The 22,630-nt window shown below is 37.9% G+C and overlaps 1 protein-coding gene, 1 long non-coding RNA gene and 1 other non-coding gene across 6 annotated transcripts in view; 1 reads left to right on the top strand and 2 right to left on the bottom strand.

Moving 5' to 3' along the window:
• Positions 1-9,334: 9,334 nt before the first annotated feature.
• LOC113444652 (U6 spliceosomal RNA) lies at positions 9,335-9,441 on the bottom strand. Its single transcript, XR_003375267.2, has one exon. It is a non-coding gene; the product is annotated as a U6 spliceosomal RNA (small nuclear RNA).
• Positions 9,442-17,029: 7,588 nt separating this feature from the next.
• LOC148128229 (uncharacterized) lies at positions 17,030-20,368 on the bottom strand. Its single transcript, XR_015741066.1, has 2 exons — positions 19,904-20,368; positions 17,030-18,888 (listed from the first exon to the last, which is right to left on the bottom strand). It is a non-coding gene; the product is annotated as an uncharacterized LOC148128229 (long non-coding RNA).
• Positions 20,369-20,376: 8 nt separating this feature from the next.
• NOVA1 (NOVA alternative splicing regulator 1) overlaps positions 20,377-22,630 on the top strand; it is a 135,301-nt gene continuing 133,047 nt past the window's right edge. For 2 of the 4 annotated variants that reach the window (XM_087921849.1, XM_026710676.2), the window contains exon 1: positions 20,377-21,025. In XM_087921849.1, the coding sequence (XP_087777975.1) occupies positions 20,890-21,025 (136 nt within the window). In that variant the 5' untranslated portion in view covers positions 20,377-20,889. Of the gene's footprint in view, positions 21,026-21,256; positions 21,407-21,562; positions 21,722-22,630 lie in introns of those variants that run through there. The other 2 variants (XM_087921851.1, XM_087921850.1) reach the window with 2 other exon arrangements.

Below are 22,630 nucleotides of genomic sequence, written 5' to 3'. Positions count from 1 at the left end.
TTAAAGCTAGCACACAAAGCAAATTATTGTTTTCAAATAAGAAAGCAATAATGTATGAGAAGTTTATTGTTCAATTCAATGAAAAAAGGCAAAGAGTGCAGAAAGTACCTTATTTGTTCAGAAATATAATAAATTACAAAAATAGGAGAAAGATATAAGAGTTAGGAGTGATACACTGAATTCAAAAACAAATAGATGCACGGAGTTCCAGAGAATAATATGGCAATTAAGGGAAGAATAAAAAAGTGGATCACTTTGTATAGTGTTCAGCTATAGGAAGGGAAGAAAGAAAAACATAAAAATTATTGCTGCAGTGAAGACACTTAGAATTTTGGAGGTTTCCTTTCACAGAAAAAAAAAAATAGAGAGAGAGAGAGGGGAAGATTTATAAGTCATAGGATCCACACTATTTGTAATAAGAATATGGAGATATAACATTAAATGGAGAAACAAATACATAGAGAGAATATTTCTGGATTAAAGAGAAAATGGGAGAGAGACTCACCTTTCCTTTGCAGCTTCTGCAAAATTTTGGCCCCGGGTTAGTGTTAAATGGATTATTCAAGTTTTAGTTGGAAAGTAAGATCTCTGTTTATTCTGAGGAACTTCAGTTACAAATAAAAATAAAGTCTGTGCCAATTTGTTGTTCCCTTAATTTTAACTGAATACATGATTTGGAATACTAATATTTCATCTTCATTCTTCTACTTTGAGATTAGCAACTGTTTTTATGCCACAAATCAATTATATTTCATAGTTTGCCATAAACATTCTGATTGTGGCTTTACATTAATGAGGAAAAACTATCAATAAATTTGTATCTTCCTTATATTCTTCTACAGTTTAGAAATGGGGTATGTAGTGGCTCAGCAGCTTAGTGACAAAGAATATTGCAGCATCTTAATGGCAAATTTATTGACCTGTGAATGAGACCTACTGATTAAAATAAAACTGCCATTTACATTGTTTATGGTCAAGATGCAATTTATCTGGGATTATTACAATTTTCTGTATAAGCAAACTTTACTTGAAAATACCAATTACATTAAATATTAATTTGTGTAAAGGGATTTAAATACCTTGTTACAAGCACACAGAATGATTAGAGTTCATTTCCATTTTAAATGCTTACAAACATGTCTACCAAGTGGGGCAAACATGTTGAACAAGATCCCAAGGCTCAGGATTACAGGGATCTAACAGCAGCCCATACAAAACAATGTCAGCATGGCAGAGAGGCAGGAGGTCCACTTAGAATATCTTTGTCATGAGCAATGATGAATCTATAAGCAGTGTGATGCTTAATACACAGCATGAATTTCTTCCTGACTTTCATTTTTCCATCCTTATAGGGCTTCACTTCAAACAGCTGATTCATAAAGAAATTTTAATTCCAATGTTTATATGAGCGTGTGATGCTATACTTCAAATTACATTTAAACTTTTCTAGATGACTTTTTAATAGCATTTGATATAAACAAATGTCCCTCTACTGAAAGCAATAACATTGTGAAATACACTTTAGATTATATGTGTATAATTCTTCTCTAACTTTCAAGTCTCTCAAGAGAACTATTGCTACAGTTTTTTTAAAAAAAAAGCTTAAATTTTGTTTCACAGAACCTATGGTTGCATTATTGTGCTCCAATAATGCATGCCTCATTTGCTCTCCTGGAAACAGTGATAATAAATAGGACCTTCCTTATATTTTTAACATTCTACATGGAACTGATTGGTCTAAATAACATAAAACGGGGTGTGTGTTGAGGGGCTCAGAGGGTTTTAGTTCCTGAGCTGCTCACATCATGGCCCCTTCTGAAGCTTTTTTAGTCTCTGGAACATGTAGTCTAAGAGAATGGGAGGGAGAACAACCCTCTTCCAAGGGATCTAGCTTTTTTGAAACTTTACACATACAAACAAACAGTGCCTATACCCCTTACTGTATTATCCTTGATTTGTCTGAATCACACAACTATTCATAATATATAGGTAGTATTTGGCTTACAATTGGTCACTTAATGAGCATTTGAAGTTATAACAGACCCCTCCAAAAGCTATCTACAAGCCATTTTCAAAATTACAATGACTACATCTTTCCATGTGGTCATATGTGATGTAACCAGAACAATCTGGAACTGAACACACTCAAAACTGTAGAAATGGTGGTAGACTTTAGAAGAAACCCTCCCATACTACCACCTCTTACAATACTAGACAACACAGTATGAACAGTAGAGACCTTCAAATTTCTAGGTTCTATCATATCAAAAGATCTAAAATGAACACCTAACATCAAAAATGTCATCAAAAAAGCACAGCAAAGAATGTTCTTTCAGTGCCAACTCAGAAAGCTGTTGATACAGTTCTACTGAGGAATTATTGAGTCTGTCATCTGCACTTCTATAACTGTCTGGCTTGGTTCTGCAACCCAACAAGACAGTCACAGACTTCAGAGTATAATTAGGACTGCAGAAAAAACAATTACTACCAACCTGCCTTCAATCGAGGACCTGTATACTGCACGAGTCAAAAAGAAGGCTGTGAAAATATTTACAGACCCCCTCACATCTCGGACATAAACTGTTTCAACTCCTACCCTCAAAATGACGCTATAAAGCACTGCACACCAGAACAACTAGACACAAGGACAGTTTTTTCCCCGAACACCATCACTCTGCTAAACAAATAATTCTCTCAACAATGTCCAACTATTTTCAAAGTCTGCACTACTATTACTATTAATCTTCTCATCACTCCTTGTCACCCATCTCCTCCCACTTGTGATTGAATGAGTGTAACTTTGTCGCTAGTATCCTTATGATTTATATTGACTGTTTCCTAGTATGATTTGATTGCTTATTGTACCCTATGACTATTATTAAGTGTTGTACCTTATGATTCTTGACTCTTGATGAATGTATATTTTCTTTTATGTGCACTGAGAGCATTTGCACCAAGACAAATTCCTTGTGTGTCCAATCACACTTGGCCGATAAAGAATTCTATTCTGTTCTGTTCTATTTAATAACATTTTGAGCAGTTGGCAAAAAACTCACCTTTATAATCGTTTGCAGATCTCACGGTTATGTGACCACAATTTAAGATTTATTTTGATGGTTTCTGACATTTACTTCTGATTTCTGGCAAAAAATTCCCATTGGGAAAAATTGATTCACTTAACTGTGAATTGTTGTTAACTGTGGTGTTGGCTTAAAAACTGTATTCACTTAATAATTACCTCAAAAAGTGTAAAAAATTAGGTCCAGTCATGTGACATGACTTATGATTGCAGTGACTTATGACCACAATTCCAACCTCAATTATGCTTGTAAATTGAGGACTAACTGTACATTGTACGAGTCCATACATGGACTGTGTCTACGTTTTAGTTTAACTGGATCTATTTCATACTATAAGTTGTTCTTACATATCCAAGTCTTCACAGTCTCCTTTGTTCTTAGGCTTGGGAAAACTTTTAGGTATTGCCTATCTATTAAGAACAGAATAATTCATAAGAACTCCAAACCTTTCAGTTCTCAAAATAGTGACTGCTAATCTACCCTAAGACCTGTTGTTGCCAGAGATAAAGCACCCATTGTGTTGCCTTTCAATGTATTGAAGCTAATTTGAATGGCTGATGAATCTTTTTTTAAAACTGACAGTGGGACAACTTTTATTTTCAACATTGCTTACTCAACATTCTGCGTAGCATCTTCTGTTGCCACTCAAATAAATCCTTAAGTACAGTTATGTTGGGCTATATGCATACAGGATTGTATCTACTTGAGCAGTTGATCAGGAGTATTGCCTAAAGCCTTTTCTGAAGTATTGAGCCTGGGTGAGATGAAGAGTCAATCCAAGCTGGCATAACTGCCAGCTCAGGAGGATGACAATGACGAGAGAGTGGAGATTATGGATTATGTTCAATATAATATTTGTTATATTAATTATATTTTATAAAGTATTGCATCATGTTGTACATTCCTGCTGAGTTTTAATTCTATGATCATTTCTACTTTGCATTTTTGGATTTCACTCTTATGATAGATAGCTTTTAATGGCAGCTAAATATGCAATTGAACATTTTCAGATATCAAGAAAAAACAAACTGACGGGTTTTAATAAGAACTATGTTCAATATTTGATGTGCTACTATGGAAGTTGCTTTGTTTAACATACCACTTTTGATTTTATTTGTAGTTTGCCTTTTACTTTGTAATTATATTTGATTGTTAATGCCTTTAATTCTAAGTAAATCAATATGTGAAAGTAAATCAACATCTTGAAAGCATTCGTTTTCACCTTGACCTCCATGATGATATTGTTTCACTAGTCATGGCCTCTGGTTTATATGTTTTAAACAATTTTAATAATTGGCTTAGTATTTCTTGGGTAATATTTTATTTACCATTTTCTTTAGTCCTCATTTATTCCTTTGCACAAAACTATGACCTATAGCAGAAAGTTGGACATCATCCTAATTTATTCAAAGTGGGAAGTAAAGATAACAGTATCATCACCTCTACAATTCATCTGCACAGACATATTTGCCTTTTTCCCATTCATTACCCAGATGTAATATCTGAGAAAAACATTTTTCCCACCATACTCAATCAATCAGAGTAGAACTAGAAAGGACTTCAGAGGTCTTCTAGTCCAACCCCCTGCTCAAGGCAGAGACCCTATATCATTTCAGACAGGTGGCTGACCAGTTTCTTCTTAAAAGCCTCCAGTGATGAAATACCCAAAACTTCTGATGGAAAGCTATTCCATTGGTTAATTGTCTTCACTGTTAGGGATTTTTTTTCTTGATTCCAGGTTGTTTCTCTCCTTGATTAATTTACATTCATTGTTTCTTGTCCTGCCCTCTGGTGCTTTGAAAAATAAATTGATCCCCTCCTCTTTGTGGCAACCTCTCAAATAATTTTCTTAGGAGTAAAATAAAGAGTATTGTTCTTTTTGAAGATCAATTCCCATACTGCAATTACTCTTGCACCTTGTTTTTCCAATATTCTCACTTTTCCCCCCTATAACAGTTAATTGCTTACTGAGGTGTATTTTCTGTTCTGTGCTGACTGGCTCTGGGTGCATCTTTTTATCTGCCTGATGGTTTTGGGCCCAATGTGCAATATAATTGGCTCAATATGATTAATTGCCTTTTTTTAGCCAATCAATGATATGTTAGTCAACTAATTTAGTTAACTAATGATACTGGTATCACAATTAGTGATATCTATATACTGTATGAGTGAATGTCTCAGAATGTTTCTCAACCTTGGTAGCTTTTAAGATGTGTGCAGTTGAAGTCCACACTTCTTAAATTTGTCAAGGTTGACAAAACACTGATCTAAGATCACTTGTATTTATTAATATAAATGTATGTATTGAAATCAGAAATAAGGTTGGTTTGACTCTTTGTGTACCCTTTGTGTACATTGTGAAATGTTGCTGTTGTATAATCCAAGTATAAAAATAATTTTAAACTGTAATTTTGAGATTCAGAGAACATTCTGATCATATGAGAACTTCTTTTAAAATAATGGACAGATAATGTTCCATGTTTTTCCTTTTCAGTTGTGCATTCCAGTTTTTCTGGTAAATCAGAAACAAAAGGGATGCTATTAGCTTAACTATGGGATTCCTTAAAAAAACAGAAAAGAGGCAGTCTGAAAAATTAGGATGCATTAATGAATACAAGAGAGGTGTTATGCTAAAGGACTTCTTCCCATGTTCTTTTCAAAGCACACAAAATTAATGAGGCATCAGCCCAATTAAATTTTGAGATTTGATCTCAACTAATGAAATACTAGAATCTAAATGTTTATTAGTCTTGCTGTATTATAAATAAAGCTACATAGTCATATTACTCCATGTTTTGAGGTTTTTTCATTTTGTTGCATTTCTTAGCATAAAATTCTGAATTCAGATGTTGTCATTAAATACAATAAATTGATGTATGCTGAAGATCGGGATTTAAATCTTTTGCAATACAAAACAAGTTTTTGCTGCCTCTTTCATTGCTAAATATACGTGCACTGGTTGTAAAAAGTGGAATAATTTCATTTGAAAGGGGCATTGGTACTTACCTGACACGCCCTTTCTCTGTGAGCTGTAAAGAGCATCCATTGTTTGTGGGGGATTATGCTTCTGTTGCTCGTTTGATAGGCTGGGCTTTAATTGAGAGGATGCTCCTCCTCCTCCACGAGACTCCTCCCTAGCGTCCCCAGTTTTGGCGAAGTTGAAGTGATGAAATATTTCTTCTCCTTCACCCTTTCTAATACTTGGCCGGAATAGCATCCCACCAGACGAATAAGGGTGGGGATGGATACTCTTCACAGCTCACAGAGAAAGAGTATGTCAGGTAAGTACCAACGCCCCTTCTCCAGATGAGCTGTTCAGAGCATCCATTGTTTGGGACATACCAAAGCTTGGCATGTCCTACGGCAGAGCTTCCGTCTGGTTCAGATTCCCCTTTTCTTGGTCCCTATGGACCCTTTGTAACACTTTCCTGTCAAAGGCAGCCTCCATAGAGGCGAAGACATCATTCTAATAGTTTCTAAATAAAAGGCAATGGTGAGGCCCATGTTGTCGCCTTGTAAATTTTCACTATTGGCGCTTGTGGCCCATGTTTTCAACATCGCAGTGCTCCAGGTTGAATGAGCAGTGATGCCCCTGGGTACAGGAAGAGATTGTGTCTCATAGGACACAATCTCAGCCACTTACTGGTCATTGAGGAAGGGGTTTTGCACCCAATGGTGTGTGGTTGAAAAGAAATGAAGAGAACCTTTGTTTCCTAACACACATCAGGCAGTTGAAATATATGCAGAAAGCTCGCCTTACATCTAGATTGTGGCATTGTCATGTCAGATTTTATGTTAGTTTCAGACAAATGTATGGGAGTATCAGTTCCTATGGTCTGTGGAAACCCAAAATTATCTATGGGTGAAAGATGGATCTGGACTAAGGACCACTTTGTCTGTGTGAAGAATACAGAGCTCCTGTCTAACTGACAAGACTACTAGATCCAAGATGTAACTGGCCAATGTAATGGCAACCAAGAGAACCACCTTGTATGTTAGGAATGGAGACGCATGGTCTACATGGTCTCAAAGGGAGTTTTCTTGAGTGCGGTAAGGACCTTGTTGAGGTCCCACGTGTGATATCAATGCACTACAGGAGGCTGTAAGATTGGAGCCTCGTGCAAGAAAATGGCATATGTGTGAGTGATGAGAGATGGACTGCAAGTCTCTCCTAGTGATGACCGATGCTATAAGGCCTCCCCTTTGCCTGTTTCTATGAACAAGATAATAATGAAATGTCATATAAATAACACTGCCATCTAACAGGTGTTCCCGTGAGATGAACAGCCAGAGCCATCAGAACTTTCATAAGAACCTTGGGCAGATGACAACCCAAAGGACAGTGCAATGTATTCAAAACATTGAGTATTATAACAAAAACTAAGAGTTTTGCTATATGAGGATTTAATTGGAATGTGGGGATGGGCCTCCATTAAGTCAATGGAGGGTAGAAAATGGCCCCTTCTGAAGCTCAGAAGTATGGAGTTCAGTATGCCCATCTTAAGCTTCCTATGAACTATGGATCATTTAAGTCATTTTAAAACTAAAATTACCCCTGCTGATCTGATGCCACAGGTTGGTTGCCTGGATCTCCAATAAATGAACAATAGCTGTCTCCATCATGCTCCCTTTAACAGGATCCCCAGAGAGAAGGCAAGTAATGCAAAGGTTCCGGGGAGACGATAGAACTTCTATAGCCGGGCCTAATCTTCTGATGCCTCTAACCCAGGAAACAGAGGTTGAGGCATCCCATCTGTCCGTGAAAGGCTTGAGCCTTCCACCAATAGGGGCACAGTCGTGAGGCCTATGTTGTGCCTTGGAGACCTCTATTTCACGTTCCTCAAGAGATTCTTTTGCTCTGCCCTCCCCTTCAGTATCTATCTCCAGATTGGAAACTATCTGACTGTTGGTGATTCATGCGTTCAGATGGTCCCTGGAGTCAGGAGAGAAAAAGTCCCTGGTAGAGGGAATGAAGGAACCCTCCAAAAAGCTGGAAAGGACCATTTTGGGGTCTATGAAAAGAGAGGAACTTATTTTCTGCTTCTAGTCTCTATCAGAGATAGGTCAGGGGCACCACCAACCAAATTATCTCCATATATTGGGGAGGAAGCAAGCTTCCATTAGTTGTGTGATATCTGCTTGCCAATGTCTTGAGCCATAGCAGTAGGCGAGGAGTAACCTGAGATGCCCTGGCCTGAGAAGATAATTTAATAGAGTTTTGCGGCGTCCTTGTGTGCCCTGATATTGGAATTTGAGATAATCTCCCTCAGACGGCGGAGCAACCTGAGAGACAATCTAGTAAAAAAAAAGGGAGGATGAGGCCAACTCCGCTCTTATGGCCCTCACATCAGATTGACATGCCCTACATGGAGACAACTCGACCCTGTATATCCTTTAACTTGAGAGCCTCTTCTGCTTCCATTGGAATTGCAGAGGAGGATGATAATTGCCATTATTGTTTTATCTACTATCGTGGTGATGAGAAATTTAGCAGAATGAGAAAACCAAATTAAAAATTTGCTATCATATCCTGTAAGAGGGGTATACACCACTGAAGAGACCCCTTGTTTCTGGACGAGGTCCAAGAACCTCTGTGGGACAGTTATGACTTCCTCTTACATTATTGGTTGGGAAAAGATTAAATCGTCTGACAACCCCCTTACAGTAATGATTGTTGGGCCAAGGGGAATGGAATATTAAGGCAGACAGTAGTTTTTTTTTTAAACAACAGAGACTTGAAAAAAGTCTGAGGGCAAAACAGACCTGAAGGTCAATGGTCTGGCTTAATGCCTTCAATGTTTGACATGCCCCCCTTTTTAGGGGATCCGCCTCTGACAGATTTTGATCACTGTTGTGAGTAGACCCTTCCTCAACCTGTTCCATCTGGTCTCTAGTTCTCCCTCGTTCAGTGCATCATGTGAATGTGTAACTGGATTATATAATACTCCCCTGAAGGAGGTATCTGCTGGTAGTGAAGATCTATTCTGCATAGTAATTAAATTGAGTGAGAATCGAGGTCAGATTGTGGAGGCTGCCTAGCCATCAACTTCTACTGTGCCCTGGCTGCGATGCCTCTTCAAGTTGCCATGTCCCTCCAGGCCTTCAATTTGTCAGGGATATCCTCTGGGAGGAGGAATTCTGGTGTGGTCCCATAACTGTCTGTCAGGCAAGTAGCGCTGCTGAAGGCCTGGGTTGAACCGGTCCCTCTGGGGCTCTCCTGGATGGCGTTGAGAGATTCAGGGATGGAGGCAAGGTGAAATATGTAACACTTCACAAATTTGCATGTCATCCTTGCGCAGGGACCATGCTAATTTTCTCTGTATCATTCCAATTTTAGTATGTGTGCTGCTGAAGCGAGCACTCTGGAACTGGGACCAGCCTGGCTGGGGAAGAGGACTGAGACTTTTGTTCCCTCATGTTCCCTTCCTCATGCATTTTTTTTTTTTAAAAATTAAGATATGCTCATCTAACGCATTTTGGTGTCTCTTGGCATCCTTTGTTACCTTAGAGGTCTCTCTAGGATGTTTTTACCTACTTTGAGTTGGTTCATTGTCCTCTGGGCGTATTTTTGGTTGCCCTTGAAGATTCTGACCGAAAGCCCACAAGGTGAGATATCTATATCTATATATCTAAATGTGTATGAGATATTAATGGACTGTTGACTGTTTCAGAGGACTGATATAAACAGAGGCAGGGAATCCTCTTGATATTTGCTCCCCCCCCCCTTTTTTTTTTGGTAAATTCAATTTGTTATTATGTTAATATTCATAATAATATTGATATCATTAATATTGATATTATTGATATTTTTGTTATATCTGTGCACAGCTACTAACATAAATCGTTGTGCTGTTACCAAACTCATAATTAGATGACTGAATATGGAATTAAATTGTGAGGCCAAATAGAGAACACCTTTCAGGACCAGTATTGCAATTGGGTGATCCTGCAGTCACTGGCCCTCAACAGCTTCCTGCCTAGGTGGACACAGGCCTTGGTGCTCGCTGTTACTGTGCTGCTAGAATTCTGTGAGGGCTGCCAACTGAAAAAGGAAGCCCAATAATCAACCTCAGAAAGAGGTCCGTAATCGGCATAAATGTCCCCTGGACCCTCACGGAGATCCTTGTGAGGGGAACTGGCCTCTCAACAGATAATGCCATGGAATTCTTATAAACAAAATGATGCCGGTGTTGTTTTAGTCGTCAACATGTAGCATCAACCATCACCTCTTAATGTGAGCTGATGCGAATCTAACTAGAATTTGAGAATTTGAGCAGGAGAACTCTGAGTCCTCTGGCTCCACCCGATCAATAGCCCTTGCTATATACCTTGCGGGAGTATATTTGAAACTACAGAATCTCCTGTGGAGAGATACCTGAGGGTAAGGATGCTCTGTCCTGCTTAGTAACTGGAGTTATAGGGAATTCCAGTCAGAATGAGTGCAGTTGTTCAGGGCAGTATGCTGCACCCCCACAGAGATACATTGGCATATTGCTAATTCTATCCACAGTCACATCTTTGTGGGGATCTTTTCTGGTAAGTCATCATCTTGACAGAATCTGGCCGCTGTTGGAGCAATGTGGCCACAGAGTCACTTTGAGTCATTTGTACTGATCTAGATGGGCTACCTGATCTTGTGCAGCTGTGCTGCATCTGGATTACACAGACAGATTCAGGGGTGGTTGCAGAGGGGGATTGGAGCTGAAGTAGGCCTGGAGGAGATGCGGTTTGAGAATTTTCTTCATCCTCCCACATGAACTTCTTCATGTGTTTTTCTAGTACCTTATGGCACTTATTAGCGTCTTTTTCTGCTGCTTAGGAGGTACACTTAGAATGCTTCAATTTGTTTTGAAAATTTGACATGGCTCTTGAGCTACTGCCGCTTGCCATTGTGACCGCTTATTAAATTTTACTGTTAATGAGGCTGAAATGTTGGGCGGTTGGCACGCCCAGGGGCCTGAACCAGCAATGGCCAGGGAACCCTAAAACAATGCTCCCAGTTTTGTATAATCTTATGTAAGAATACTGAATTCTTATTCTTATTATCATTATTATTATTATTTTGTTATTAATATTATTATTTCTGAATTAGCCAAATTAGGAACACCTCATAGGCCTAGAAAGGAGGAAATGTTGAAATAAGATGTAGGCCTGCGACAGCTTCCTGCACAGGCAGACACGAGCCTTGATGCTCGCTGTGGTGCTGCTGTTTAATTCTGTGAGGGCATAAGCCAACAGTTTCCTCCTTAATGAATAAGGGTCCAAAATAGAATAATTATATTTGAATATCTATCTATCTATCTATCTATCTATCTATCTATCTATCTATCTATCTATCTATCTATCTACACACTTATGTATTAGGGTGATTTCCCTTGGGTTCCAGGAAGGAGACCCCTGCTTGGGGAAAGAAAAGCCTCTCACAGTTCCAGAAATAAAATGCAGATCACTACTGCATGGTTAGTGAGTCTGCAATGGCGCCAGCCGTTATCTCTTTAGATGCGTAATGAGTTAAATTGGGTCAGCAGCACTTCCACGCCTTGTGGGGAGTCGATACTGCAGAGTTTCCCCTTGAATAAAAAGGCGCAGTTGGGCAGATGGGTGTTTATGCCCCCACCCCAGACGGTGTTCCCAAGCCTCGGACCTTTTTAAAATGGAGCCTCTCCCGTCGGGCACGGGTGGCGGCGATCGTAGTGGCTCGGCTTGAAAAGATCGTAATGTGAGTTGTTAGCTATGCGGCTGAGGCGTTATCACCTCCGATTGTCCTGGGGATGAGAGATCATTATCTGAAGCTACAGTGAGCTCCCTTGGCTCGAGTTATATATCGTAGGGAGCTGCTTGACTCATTGAAACTAAAAGCGTTAAAGGAGATGTTTGGAGTTTAAAAGCAAACCTTTTTGTTGACTCCTTTTGAAGCCTTTGCTATTCCGGCCAAGGGAAAGGAAATTAAGCTGCCTATATCCACGAAGGCTGAGCAAAAACTGGGGACGCTAGGGAGGAGTCCTGTGGAGGAGGAGGAGCGTCCTCTCAATTAAAGCCCAGCCTATCAAACGAGTGACGGAAGCATCATCCCACGCAAACAATGGATGCTCTGAACAGCTCATCTGGAGAAGTTGTTGTTCCATTCTGTCATGGTTTTGTTTTATATTGAATTGATTTTCAAACTAGGCCAATTTATAATTTTCTAAACACGTATACAATAATTCCAAATACCATATTTATTCTGATAAGTGATGATGAAATCTTTTTATCCAATGTCACTTCTATCACACTGAACTAGCATCCTGAAATCACTTTCTGTGTACCCCATTCAATTTTGCAGAACATGTTGGAACAGGAAACCATTTTGAGCAGATATACTGGATTCCCATTTTTGGAACAATCTACTGAATCACTGGCAAGAATGAAAAAGATAAACAGCTTAAAGGCCACAGAAAGATATTATTTTGTTACAATGGAGATGGAGACTTAAATGGTCAAGATTCATACTTTTCTTCCCTCATTCTGAATGAATGAGTCACACATTGTATTGGTTGATATTTTACAGATTTTTCTCTTCCACTATTCATTACAAACATCCAGGAATGAATGAATGAATGGATGAATACAACACACACACACAATATAAAATTACGAGGTGATAGATATGGAAGCCTCTGGTTATACAATACCGACTCTTCCTGTCAAATTCCAGTTTTAAGAGTTTTTGTTTTTTAAGATGCTCTGACTCACTGCCACTGTTCAGGCTAGAGTTTGTGCTATATAAAGCCATGGTGGCGCAGTGGTTAGAATGTAGTACTGCAGGGTTAATACACTGCTCACTCAGCCCTCCATCCTTCCAAAGTCAGTAAAATGAGGGATCCAGATTGTTGGGGGAAATATGCTGACTCTGGAAACCACTTAGAGAAGGCTGTAAAGGCTAAGTGCTATTGCTATATACGCTATTATGGACATGAGAATTATCTATCAAGTAAGATAGGGAACTCAAAGAGATAGACAAACTGAAAGAGGAAGAAAACAAAAACTAAGATATTTGCCTAACATTATGCAGATGAAAAGTTTAATTAACAGTTAACTACATAAATCAGTAAGCAACCATAAAATCAATCTTGTTTTACTATAAGTTTAGAATTGATCAGACATAATTACAAACATATAAACAAAAGCACTATTTTGTATGTTTTTCTCTGTGCCTATGTGTGTGTAGACTCAGAAGAAAATGTGGGAAATATTAACATGTTAAAAAGAGAAGTAACAGAATTTTAGAGCTGGCTAAAATGTCTTATTTCAGCCCTATTTACTCCTTAAAGACACCCCCAAAAAATCAGTTGTGGGAAGCTGATAAAAATTGTGTTATAACTGTAGTTAACTGACAATTTTTATCCTCCAAAAAGTTATTCCCACAAATAATAAACAAACATGTCTTACCATTATGGGAAATAGTGGGAAAAAAGGGGGCCACCAACAGAGGCATCTTTTTTTTAAAAAAAAGTCCTTGTTAAAATAATATTATCGTGTAGCATTTTATTCAGGATTATTAGGAAAAATCCTGAGAATACTTGAATTGAAAATCTTTTCAGCTTTTGGTTCTAGTCTTAGGTTTCAAATGAATACAAGTGAATGATACTAATTCAAATAGTGTTTCAACCAAGAAGAAAAATAACCTAAATGTGAAGATGAAATAACATGGTAAAATCCCAAATAAAATGAAATCTCAAATTGTAACCAAATAAAATGTATTATTAGAATAAACACATACAAATAGTTGGCTGATTTCCTAAAAATATATATTTCTAAAAATCTGTGTGTCTTCATGTGTGTATAATTGTTCTAGTTTACCTGCTAGGATTTCAAAAGATTAATTCAAGAACACTTTACTCAATTTGAATCACTGGGAGAAATAGGCAGTTTAAAAGGAGAAGCGACATGCTATCCTGAAAGATCTATCTCTACTGGTAGGAATAAAAATATTACAGGCTGTTTATGTTTAAGCAGGCACTAGAGAATTGCTTGACAGATACTTAAACTTCTTTGACAAGAGTTTTTGCTGTTATTAAGAATGAAGTAATTTCTTTTCATAAGGTGGGAGGGGGGTCTTCATTTTCTGTACAATCTATTGTTTCTGAATCTATGGGAATATCCCTGTGAAAGGAAAAAATGTCCGAGTATCCCATCAATTTAAAAAAAGGTTTTCTTTTCTGTATCCCACTGTATCTAATTATAGGAAGTATTAAAATCAACAGAATTTGTAAATGTTATCAGCCAACGTTAGTAAATGTATTTCATATTTCATTCAGTAATTAGAATTTTATTCATACAAAATACATTGCATACTTGTTTTTATCAATAAATAATTGATTTATTTCATAAGTTCTTTTTACATTTGACAGTTTATTTTATTTATATTGCCCATAGTTAAAGAAATAAACATATTCTGATTCTTGGGTTCTAAATTAGCTATAATAGAAAAAAAGGATATTGAAATACCACTTAAAAGCACAATAAAATGTCAATTCATTTTGCTGCAGTAGAAAAAAATTAAATTTGGTGTTAGGAATTAAAGAGTCAGAGAATAAAGAATAAGAAATTATAAAGACATTATATGGATCTATGCAAATAATTCCTCTAAAGATACTGGAGTTTGATAGAAAATGCAAAGATGTGTAGGGAAATGCTAAGATAGTTGATGAAATTTTCTATAAAACAAATAAGCAAAAGTAAATGAAGATAAAAAATTTTCTACCTCCTATTGCAGTGAAGGTAGAAAAGAGAAAAAACATTTATTTTAAAAATATTAGACACGGCTTTTTTAGTGAAATTAGCTGTTTTTTAAATTACTATTAATTCACACGTATTGGTTCAGTTTTATGGAATTTATTATTACCAAATATTATAATTTTAGGTACATTAATAACAATTATGGAAGATAGGAATCAAATGGAATCACTAAACTCATGTCCTGTACAACAGTAATAATGCTGGATTCATACATTCATTTAAATTTATTAATCATAATTTGATGAATAAACCAGAACTTACAATCCTTATTTAAAATTAAAAGGTCTGGGGCCTGCAAGAACTGAATTTGCAAAAGAGGCCTTGCAATCATAATTTATTTTTAATTTATTCATAAAGTTCATTTCTAGGGCTGTCACTTCTCAGTGATTTGGAGAATAATACAAAAATTAAAAAACAACAATATATAAAAATCTCTAATAAATGATGAACATGGCAAGGGAAGAAAAATTCAAGATCAGATATAACCATCTTTGAGAGTGATATCCTAGCTTTCCTGAAGAAAGACCTAGATCTACAGCTGTCTGTTGAAGGACAGCAGGATTCAGTCATATATCTAAGTATTTATACAATAACATAGAACATACAATGTGTTGCAAACATTAGACTTGACAACATAAATCCTATGATTTCCATCCAACCATACCATTTCCATTTTCGTTATGAGGCAACAATATTTTATGCGGCTATCTCCAATTCACATATAGCTATTAATAATAGTTTATACAAACTACGATGGCGAGTTTGATACATTTGAATGAAAATATATACTGAGGTAAGAACGCAAAGTACAACTCTAAAAAAATTATGTAATAGATGTAATAAATAGTAATCATTTATATGTGGAATAATTTGGGGAAGATTTAATTTAATGTAGTTGTTTTAAAAACTTGACTAAACATTTAGTCCATAGTTCACTTAATTATTAGTAAACATCAAGGGAACAATGGAGTAAATATTTACTCAAGTGTTCAATGGAGCAGGTTTACAGTGAGGTATGGTCTTTAATTAAAATATTTATAGATCATCTTTTTGTCTAAAGTGACAATGACTTCAGGTAAATTATTTATGAAAAAACAAGATAAACAATATTAAAATCCATGAGAAGACCTTACTAGTTAATGGCAGTTAAAAGGCTCATGCTTTAGTTTTGCAAAACCAACTTATCTTTATTTAATCATAGAGGCCTGAGTTAAAAATATTCAAGGGATAGGGTTCAAAATGACACTTATCTAAGTGATCTATTTTAACACTTACTGTACATTGTACCATATTTCTAACTTCAATTTTTAGGCAATTAATCTTATATCACAGGGCTGTTAGAGGATAGAGGCCACAGGCTCAGTTGTGAGATCACTGTGGAATGATTTCGTGATGAAGGCTGCCACTATTCTGTGCCTATTTCACAGAATGAATGATTTAGGCTTATTGTATTGTGTGAACTCCACCAATGAAGCTTATATACTCTGATTTATGCCTTAGCATTTTGAGTGAATCAAGCTAATTCTGAGAGATTAAATAAAACAGTATAATGTAAGAATTATGTCATCTTGTCAGCATAGGATAATGCATGAATTATGTCAGTTTATTATTTGGAAGAAATGTGGCTGTTTGTTCTATCTCTGGGGCTACACATTTACAGATTATAGCTTTTTGTAAATTGGTTTTTTGTTTTGGTTATTTTTCTACTGTTCATGATCTTATATATATGTTTGTAAAGCAAAGGTGGTATATAAAGTTATAAGATAAATAAAAATTGTTTAAATTGCTTTCAAAACTAAAAACCTCTTCTCCAAACTATTCCAAAGTGCTTTTTAAGATGACATCTCAGCGCAATCTTGGGGAAAAAGTTGATATTAAATCAAATGCAATACAATATACTGAATTTATGTAATTTGTCATTATGCAAAAGTATGTTTAAATACACATATACAATGCCGTATAAACAAATAGTTTAAGCCCTACACAAATAATTGGAACTGAATGCACCATTTTTACAATAAAATTTGATTTAAAAGCACAGCCCACATTTCTTATAAGAATGAGAAAACTGGAACGTATTCCAATGACCATTATAAACCTGTCTGACACTGTTCGCTGCTTGAGCAAAATCTGAATAACATCTTCATAATGGTAAAATATGACAGTAGATATTTAATATTCAGTTGCACTTTATTTTTGGTTTCAAGTTTACAACATTTATACTAGCATAAATCCACATTGTGCATTTGAATATTTGGGCTGATATGACAGTGTTTTTTAGAACTATTGAGAAGAATGAGCTCTGGATCACTTCTTGTCATACGTAAAATTATGAAGTTTGTACTCTCCAAATATCTTTAAAATGCACGCTTTTAGTGACAGTTTTGGACACATATAATCCAGAATATGATTTGCAGTACCCAAATTTGTGTGGAAAACAACAGCATGAGTTGCAAACAAAATCAAAAACAGAAACATCACAATTGATAGTGGGAATATAGTTCTCGAGCTGTTAGTTTTCACTACTGAAAACTAGTAAGTCTTGCTATATAGATGAAATCTTACTTTTCCTGTATTGTGGTTTAGAGCAAACCATCTGAAAAATATGAGAATATTGTAGAATGAACTAATTTGTCTCTGTCCATATCTAAATTGTGGCACATTAAAATGTAATTCTATACTTTAAATATAGTTATGAGCGAACAGGATTGTAACTGTTTAACTGATAGCCAATATGTAACTTAGAATTTACTTTCAAATAATAACTAGATAATCTATAATTCTGAGAAGGTGACCTGGACAAAGACAATTGCATCACTGCAACAGGATGAGAGAGAGAGAGAGAGACAGAGAGAGAGACAGAGAGAGACGAATAACTTGGGCATCTTTGCATATTGAGATTAATCTTGGGGCCCAACAGAACTTTTTATTCAGAAGACAGACATCTATCTCAATTTGTTTTTAATGCCCTGGGACCTATAGGTTATGCACATCAGACAAATTATGCTTTATGTACCATTCTGGAATTTACATTTTAAGGTGTGGGTAATAAAATGCTTCAAATAAGTAGAAAATATTATATATGTAGTAGTTGTATATATGTAGTTAATATTTTTCAGTGTCACCGCTGGAAAAAAAAAGATAATGTTTTTAGCTACTTTTCCTTTTTATTTAAGTTATTTTTAATTACTCCTTTTTCAGGATTAATAATTCAATATTGATATACAAAAAGTAGTACAGCCAGTGTTATAGTATTTTTGTAGTATTAGAATCCATGTTTATTTACAGCCATGGTGAACTGTTCCCTTGTATGAACCATATTCTGTAATGCTTATCCCTTCCTTATGATACCACAGGGTAGCTATAGCTCACTTGTGAAATCGAAAGTTGAGAAATAACAGTTTGTCTGCAGTTGCTTACCCATTCTTTCTTTCTTCAAGACAATCTTTTAAAGAGTGATTCAGAAAAAGAACTTTTTTTTTTAATTTACTTGCTTTCTTTTTATATAGTGCAAAGGAGCAAAAGCCTGAAAAGTGATGAAAACAAACTTCCCAGAGAGAACATGTACACAAGACAATACTGTCTTTATATATCTCATCCTGGCCCTGTGAAACTTTCACTCCAAAGAGCACAAGCAATCATTTCTGTCATGTCATCTTCTTTCTATGAACAGTAGAGGGACTGGTCCAAACTTGATCAATTTCTCTCAATGGTACAAGGATAAGTAAAGATATAATAAGAAAGTTAGGGTAGCAATTTATACAAAACACACTAGTCATGGAGACTCTGCCAGCAGGGATTGAATTGAGCAAGTGTATTTTTTTTATTGTAAAGTCCTAGAGGAAAAGGAAAGAGAGAGAAAATTATCAGCAAGGAAACATGGTAGGGATCTCATGGAAAGAATAACCAAAAGTAATACACTGACTTTTTCTAACCTGATGTCCACAAGGTAACTCTTAGCATGAACAGCCATCTGGAAGGTTTTCAATAAGCATCCAATACAGGTTGAATCAGTAATAATATATCTGGGCTTCAAAAAAACCATATAACCACTGGATAGCAGCAGTGACAGCAAAGAAGCTTTTTTTTCTTTTTTGCTGTCTAGTAATTGTTTTGTTTTTTTGAGCTTTGGGAAATACTTTGTAGCTCTAAGTGTGATTTAACCAGCTCATATTGAGTACCAGAAAACAAGGAACCAAGTAGATATCGGAATGAAAATGCATATAAACAATCTAAAGTGTAGCAATTGCTCTTTGTAAGCATCACTTGAAAATGCTGGTATTTTGGTGTGCAGGGGAGATCAAAAGAAGCCATTCCTATTCCACTGCCCTTTATTCCTCTCAGAATTGAATACCAAAGAAGGAGCAATCTTCAATCATTTGGGCATGTGCAAATCTTCTACCTGTTGACACACCTCTCTTTGTAAGATGCTTGCTGGAAAGTCAGGCTCCAGAGGAAGTGTGTAGGAAATAAGACGTCTACTGCTTTAAAGAGTAACTCTATTCTGCTGTTTGTTTTCCTGCTTTTTGTACAATACTGGGGAAAGGACAAGGCTCATCTAGCCTAGGTCCTGTTCATATGGCGAGAAGGAAATGGAACAACGAAAATCTGGTGCTTCCTTCCTACCATGTTACTCCATCACAGAAAGTACACGGTCAACTATTTTGGCCCGACATAGTTCAAGCTCCTTCTCTTCCTTAAGGTGGGGCAGCCAGAACTGGAGAATGTCTAGTTATGGGCTCCCTATAAAAATCGAAATGGGCTGTTTTTATTTATTCCTGAATGGTCCCATGTTAGCAGGGGTGGGATTCAATTGTACCATCAGGCACCCTTTCGTTGTCTTTTTTGGCTTAACCTTCCAACCCCGAGCCTCAAGTTCTTCCCTTCGATTGGTTTAGCTCCCCGGTTCCGTGAAAGGCCTGCACCCGTTTATTGTACATACAACCCCCCCATCTCTCTCTCTCTCTCTCTCTCACACACACACACACACACACACGCACACACAGACAGACACACACACGTTAAATATATAAATAAATACATACCTCACTGCCCTCCCTTCCCCGTTGGAGTGTTTGGGTTCGGAAAGTGTGTCCGCAAGAGAAAGCTAAGGCGAGCCCCCTTCCCTTACAGCCCGAGTCGCGAGAACCTGAGCTTTTTTTTTTTTTTTTTTTTTGCGCGCGAGTGTTTGCTGGAAGGAGAGAGTGAGAAAGAGAGAGAGAGAGAGAGCAAGCGAGTGGCCGGGAAAAAAAAGGGGGGGAGAAAGAAAGAGAGAGAGAGACTCAGCGAGCAACTCCTGACAGAGTCTAGCCCGACAGCGCGCCTGAGACTCTTCAACTGGGAGAGCGTGAGAACGCGAAAGCAGTAACTGTCCTTTCTCGGCTCCGGCAGGCTCTTCTCCTTGCCAGCTGCAAGCGTCCAACTAGCGCCGGGAGAGAAAAGGCGGGCGGGGGGGATTCTGGAGGGGCCACATAGGCACATTCCCTGAATCCAGTTTCTTTCTGTGTCTCCCCCACAAACGCCTCGCTCTCCCCCTCCTCTCCTCCCCTCCTCGCTCTCCCCTCCTTTCTTTCTTCCTCTCGCTTCCCCTCTCCTTTCCTCCGCCTCACTTTCTCCCCCTCCTCCCTTACCTCTCTTTCTCCCCTTATTTTGTCTCTGCTTCCCCCTCCCACCCCACTTCCCCCTTTTTATTTTTTTTTTAACCTCAGCTTTTGCTGGCACTGCACTGCAGCTGCTCCTTCAGCCAGCCGTCCAGCGTGCTTTTTTCCCCCCACCTCCTCTCATTTTTTCCTCCCCCCCGCATCCCGTTTCACCGGTGCCAGACAAATAAGCGCCTGCCCCCACTCCAAGAAAGCATCTTTTTGGGGGGGAGTGGACCGATCTCGCAGATTAGCCTGAAATTTCAGAGGACGGAAGAAAAGCGAAAGAAGCGGGACGAGCCCCTTCCTCCTCCTCCTCCTCCCCCTCCCTGCTCCCCCCACCCCGAAGGGAGAAGCCAGTTATCCTTCTAGCAGCGGCGGCGGCAGCAAACATGATGGCGGCAGCTCCCATCCAGCAGAACGGGACCCATCCTGGGGTACCCATAGACTTGGACCCGCCGGACTCTCGGAAAAGACCACTTGAAGCTCCCCCTGAAGCCGGCAGCACCAAAAGGACCAACACGGGCGGTGGGTATTTTCCCCTCCTCCTCCTCCTCCTGCCACTACCCAATTCCCCACCCACCTTCCCCTTTCCTACCTGCCTCCTCGCCTCGCCTCTCCCTCTTTTCCTTCCCCAAACATTCCTTATTTCTCAAATGTTATCATTCATCAAAATGGCGTCGCCTTTCAAGCATCTAGCAGCCCTGTTTTATTTTAATTTCACATATTCGTAGTGGCGGGGCGGAGTGGGGGGGGGCGCTTTTCAGCCTTGACCCTCTGGGCGAAGAAGCTCAGAAGTCTTCTTCCACCGACCCTCTTGCACGCGTGGTTAACAGTTGGAAGAACTAAACGAATAAATGGCGGCTGGAAAAAAGGCACTTTCGCCCCTGGTTGCCTCTTCCCCCTTTTGTGAGTCGCCAGGTAGATTAAACGGCGGCGGCAGCAGCAAAACTTGTCTTATTTCCTGGCACCACTTTCCTTTTCGGTGGAAAATGTTGCACAGATTTGTGCTTCCTGGGGCTGGGTCACTGTGATGGGGTGTGTGTAAACGCGCGTGTGTGTGTCAGAGAGAGGTTTGAGGAGGGAGGGCGGGAGTTGTCTGTCTTGGTGCGGTGACTTGTTAGTTAACATCCTGCTCTTCCTGGATGAGATGAGTTATAACGGGACCAGCATCTCCTCTATTCATTTGCACTGGAGTCTTCATAACAATGCACCGAGGCAGAGGTGAATTTATTCATCCAGCGTTAAGAAACAGAAGTAGATAGCTGATGTATTTAAACGTTTGTATAATGTTTGGGGGGGGGGATGCACCTGTATCAACTGGGACGTTGACTCTGAGAGAAAGTGAGCTTGCTCTTAGGTAGTTCCTTGATGAAAGCAAACTTCTAAGATGCATTTAATATATATGTATATATATATATATATATAAAACAAGAAGCAAAGTTGGACTGTTTAATAAAGAAGGGTCTTAAAATGTGTATTGGTTTTTACATGCAATCCTGTCAGAGCAGGGTTTTTTTTTCCTAGTCCAGAGAATTGATGGTGCAAGACCTGTGAAAGAAGCAATACAATTGTTCAGTTATAAAGGAAAAGTTGTTTTATTTATGGTACTGATTATTCTTACCTATTTTGAGACTTTTTAACTCCTACTTTGAAAGTATTTACATTACCAGTCACTTTTTAAATGCATGCAGGGTTTTAGCTTCCTTTTAACTGAGAAAAAATCTTCTTAATGTCCTTTAATGAGCTTAAGAGATCATTGCTACCAAGAAATGTTGAAGAAATACATCAGGATTACTTAGGCAAATTATCATAACCACATTATTTTGAGTTTTCTTCAGGATAACTTTGAGTAAAGCCTCAGATTCCGGGTTGACAAAAAGCAGTGTATTCTTTGAAGACTATAAGGCAACAATACATAGCCTTTAGTTCTAACAATTTTCTTTCTTTAATTTGATTGTACCATTTTTAGAACTTTGATCTTTCCTGATCATTTTTTTTGCCTGTGTGTGTGTGTGTGTGTGTGTGTGTGTGTGTGTGTGTGTGTACGTGCACGTGTGTATGTGTGTTTGTGAAATCCACTTTGGCTCATGTTATTGTATCAAGTTAAATAGAGCCATACAGGAATAGTTT

Source organism: Pseudonaja textilis, chromosome 1 (genome assembly GCF_049901715.1).
Source record: "Pseudonaja textilis isolate UNSWEBS1 chromosome 1, rPseTex1.2, whole genome shotgun sequence".
Classification (NCBI taxonomy): domain Eukaryota; kingdom Metazoa; phylum Chordata; class Lepidosauria; order Squamata; family Elapidae; genus Pseudonaja; species Pseudonaja textilis.
The sequence above is the reverse complement of the archived record's forward strand: the minus strand, read 5'-3'. Positions and strand labels throughout refer to the sequence as shown.